The 3,981-nt window shown below is 45.4% G+C and overlaps 1 protein-coding gene across 1 annotated transcript in view; it reads left to right on the top strand.

The window, feature by feature from the left end:
* CTDSPL2 (CTD (carboxy-terminal domain, RNA polymerase II, polypeptide A) small phosphatase like 2) overlaps window positions 1-2,475 on the top strand; it is a 12,080-nt gene extending 9,605 nt beyond the window's left edge. The window contains exons 10-12 of the mRNA XM_009080888.1: window positions 586-712; window positions 1,124-1,219; window positions 1,741-2,475. Coding sequence (XP_009079136.1) covers window positions 586-712; window positions 1,124-1,219; window positions 1,741-1,806 — 289 coding nt within the window. The 3' untranslated portion in view covers window positions 1,807-2,475. The remainder of the gene's footprint in view (window positions 1-585; window positions 713-1,123; window positions 1,220-1,740) is intronic.
* Window positions 2,476-3,981: the final 1,506 nt, after the last annotated feature.

Here is a 3,981-nt window from a genome sequence, read left to right as displayed (position 1 = left end):
GCTGTTTTCTCATCTGAGTCCTTTCAGTCAATCCATCCCATTCTGTCATAAATTACCTGGCAGCAGACTAATGGGAAGGGAAGGAGCTGATGGAATGCTTTGGCCATGAGGCTGTTTGCCAGCTCCAATAAATGAAATAGGTTAATTGCCAACAGATGTAACAGCTGGGGAAACATTTCTAGTGATCCCTATGTTGTGGCGCAAGGAGGACACATTCTGGAAGGGCTGAAACAGACGTTAAAAGAGATAATAAACCCCAGTAAATTGGCTCTTGAGCACTGAGCCCTGATCTGGGGCCTGGCAGCACTGGGATGTTTGGGTCCCTTCACAGTCCGTGAAGGGGCTCAGAAAGCAGGAGCTGGTTAAATACACACACCTGCACAACTGGGTTATTGCAAAACCACCTGAGCTTAGTGTTCTACCAGTGAAGAGCTCAAAAGAGAACAGAAAAAGGGCACAATTCTTTGAAGTAGATGAGAAGATCGGAAAGGAATAACTGGATAAGGCTTGGCAGAGTGACCTGTTCCTGCTGCATTGTGGCTGTTGTCATTGCCCCCATTAATTAGCGTCTCCTTCTCATGACAGGCATCGACTTTTCCGTGAGCATTGTGTGTGTGTACAAGGGAATTACATCAAGGATTTGAACATCCTAGGCAGAGACCTCTCCAAAACCATCATCATCGACAATTCACCGCAAGCCTTTGCTTACCAGGTACAGGGCTGGGACGAGCACCTCCTGAGGGAGCACAGGGAAATGGACACCTGGATTCCACTCCCCGGGGGAGTTCAGGGCTGGGGAAACCCTCAGAGGGATTTCCAGTTCTTATCTGAGTTTGAGGCTAGGAAACCTACAGCTGGATTTCACTTCTTACTGAGTTTGAGGTTACACCTGGATTCCTCTTATTTGAGTTTGGGGCTAAGGAAACTACATTTGGATTCCACTTATCTGAGGTTGGGACTTAACATTTGTAGTGAAGTTTGCAAACCAAACTGTGAGGAAAATACACATTAATTAACTCTAACTTGGAAATATTCTTTCCCAAATGCTGTTTCACAAGTGATATTTGTAAATAAATGAAGTATGAATCATGTGCTGATGATTTTTCTTTTCTCTTAACTTCAGCTTTCTAATGGAATTCCTATAGAAAGTTGGTTCATGGATAAAAATGACAACGAGCTTCTAAAACTGATTCCATTTCTGGAGAAACTCGTAGAGCTGGTAAGTATTTGCTTTCTGTGCCTCCTCCCAAAAATGTTAGTGAGCTCTTTGAACACTTTCACACGTTGTAAGGTGCTTTGAGTCACTGAGATTGAGGCTGATGAACGTCCTGTGTATGTGTGTGTGATGAGGCTGCTGGGGGCAGGGATGTGTTGTCATTGCTAACTGAGCTGTAACTGCAGGGCTGGAGGGCTGTAACACCAGCTCTAAGGACCGGAGGGCTGTAACACCAGTTGTAAGGACTGGAGGGCTGTAACACCAGCTATAAGGACATGGGGAGTGTGAGGGCCTCTGTGTGACATAATGCCTGTTGTAGGCTGTGTGTCTTTGATCTCGAAACACAAATCAATCAGCCTAAGCTGTTGTGGGTGCCGTGTAGTTATTCCTGTAAGCCTCTTGGATGACATATATCCGTGGCTTATGTTTCATTACATTAAAATGTGGGTGCTAGACAATGAGCCCTGCTGAAATGTGGCCTCTGTCTGTGCTCACCCTCCTAACCCTGCCCTTTCCCCCCCCAGAATGAAGACGTCCGACCTCACATCAGAGACAGATTTCGTTTGCATGACTTGCTACCCCCCGACTAAAGCCTTGGCCCTCGTGCCCAGGGGAGGAAATGCAGGACCCTGTTGGACTGACACAAAACATTGCCATTACTGTTGAAATTTTGCATTTTTGTACCCCGTCTTGCTTTTCTTATCTTTGGTGCCCAGCAGTGATCAAGGGTTACAGGAAGAGACTTTCCATGCCTGAGGTTGCGCCGTCAGTACAATCCCGTGCCCCGTGGTAGGGAGGCTAGAACAGAACAGGCTTTAGAGCTAGTGCAACTCCAAGGAGATTTTTTTAATGTACAGGACATCTGCAGTTTATAAAGAAAATCTTGTTTCTGCCACCAGCAGTTTGACCTGTAGAAACACAGGATTTTATGATACAACAGAGGTTGAAAACGGACTTGGATTCTCTCTCTGTTCGGTGCTCTAAGTGGGTTTGTAGCCACTTTTCTGTTACTTTTCAGACTCTCATTTCAACAGGAATGGCCAGTAAGAGTTGTTTTATTTTTCCTGTTAAGGTTTATAACCTTTTTACATTTTTGACCTGTATTAGAGTAGAGTTTCATTAAGCATTCCTTTTAGTTGAGGCGCTTCCTAGCTTTCCCTGGAGACAGCCCAGTTTTGTTAGTTTTCCCTGAAGCAGTTGGCTGGCCGTTCCCTGCTGCTCTGCCTGCACCTCTATGTTTGTTTAAAGGTATCCTCTAGTTTTAGCCACGTAAGTTTCATTTAGAAAGAGAAGAGAACCCCCTGCATTTATATTTTCTTTCTGTAATATTCTACTGTAGTGGAAAACCTTTCCAGAAATCAAGAGACTGGCTAGAATGACTAATGCCCCGGCTCTCCTGCCCCGCGTGGAGGCATGTGCTCCGGACAGAGCTCCTGGCGGCGGCACACGCTGGACACGGATACCTCACCCCGTGCTGCGCCTGGACACGGCCCGGAGAGCGGCGGGACCCGAGCAGGTGTGCTGGGAGCCCGGCCCTGCTGCCCCCACCACCACTGACTGTGCCCCGCAGGCTCCGCCCGGCCCGAGGGGAGTGTCTGGCGCCGGGTGGGAGCTCCTGTGCCGGAGGCTCAGGTGGGATTTGAGTCAGGAAGCTTTGCCTCTCGACTGCATGGCCACGCCACAGACTGGTTTGGGGGAGAGATGTCCCAGGACGGCACTTTTTCTAAAGAGAAGTTTGCTATTTTGTATGCTGGAGAAGAAAGTTCAGTATTGGAGGTCAGAGGAGGACAGCTGAGAATTGAGAAGTATGTCAATTAATTTTTTATGTATATTACCTGTTTACTTGTACAATTTTATTGTACAAATTACATGCAGCTTCATTTTCAAATGAGTCCTTAAAATAAGGAAAATCTTTTTAGGAAGACATTTAATTTTTGTATTTTTGATTTTAAAAGGCATGAGTTATGTCAACTTTTTCCAGTGTATTAATGAAGATTTTAACTTTTCATCAGGTTGAGTGTTTTCTTACTATATTCTCTGTTGTGTATGTAGCTAGCACATGGTGTCACTGAACTGTTAAACTTAGCATGTAGAGCAAAGCCTGTTTTGTGGAGAATCCTTATTCATTGAAACAGAATCATCATGGCAGGTTTTCTGCAGAAAAAAAAAGTGAAACATTTGCAATTCAGAATACTGATTTTTTTTGTATTTAAAGAAAGGTATTTTGCTTGCAGGAAAGAAATACTACAGATTCATTTTAATGAGAATCTTCTAAATGTATTTATCTTTAGGGCATCTTTACGCTGTTTGTCTTATGTCTTTATTGAAATAAAATGTACAGAACATTACCTTTACATCTGCTCTGCAGCCTCTCACCCTGGGCCAGCCTGCCTGGCTCTGTGTCCATGCTCTTGGAAGCACTGATGGATTGGGAGTGGGCAGCCAGTGCTGGAGCTGCTCCATGGTTCGCCGGTTCCTCGGAGTCGTTCATTGCGAAGGAAATACGAATCTGAGGGTTTCAGTAGGCTATAATGGTGAAGCTTTGTGTAACGTGGGATTCTTCCATGTTCCTCTACATCACAGAACTGCTCTAAAATCTGCCAGCATCATCCCTGTTTGGTTAGTCCATGGCCTTCCTCTGCCTGTAAGGGGGTGATCCCTTGTTCAAACAACAGCTTTAACCCTCTGGCTCTGACCATTCCAGAAGTGCCTTCAGAGCTGAGCAAACCAAAGCCACACTGCCCTTTCCAGCTGTATCCTTGTGT

Source organism: Acanthisitta chloris, unplaced genomic scaffold, assembly GCF_000695815.1.
Source record: "Acanthisitta chloris isolate BGI_N310 unplaced genomic scaffold, ASM69581v1 scaffold31588, whole genome shotgun sequence".
In the NCBI taxonomy this organism is placed as follows: Eukaryota; Metazoa; Chordata; class Aves; order Passeriformes; family Acanthisittidae; genus Acanthisitta; species Acanthisitta chloris.
This window is presented reverse-complemented; position numbering and strand designations above follow the sequence as displayed.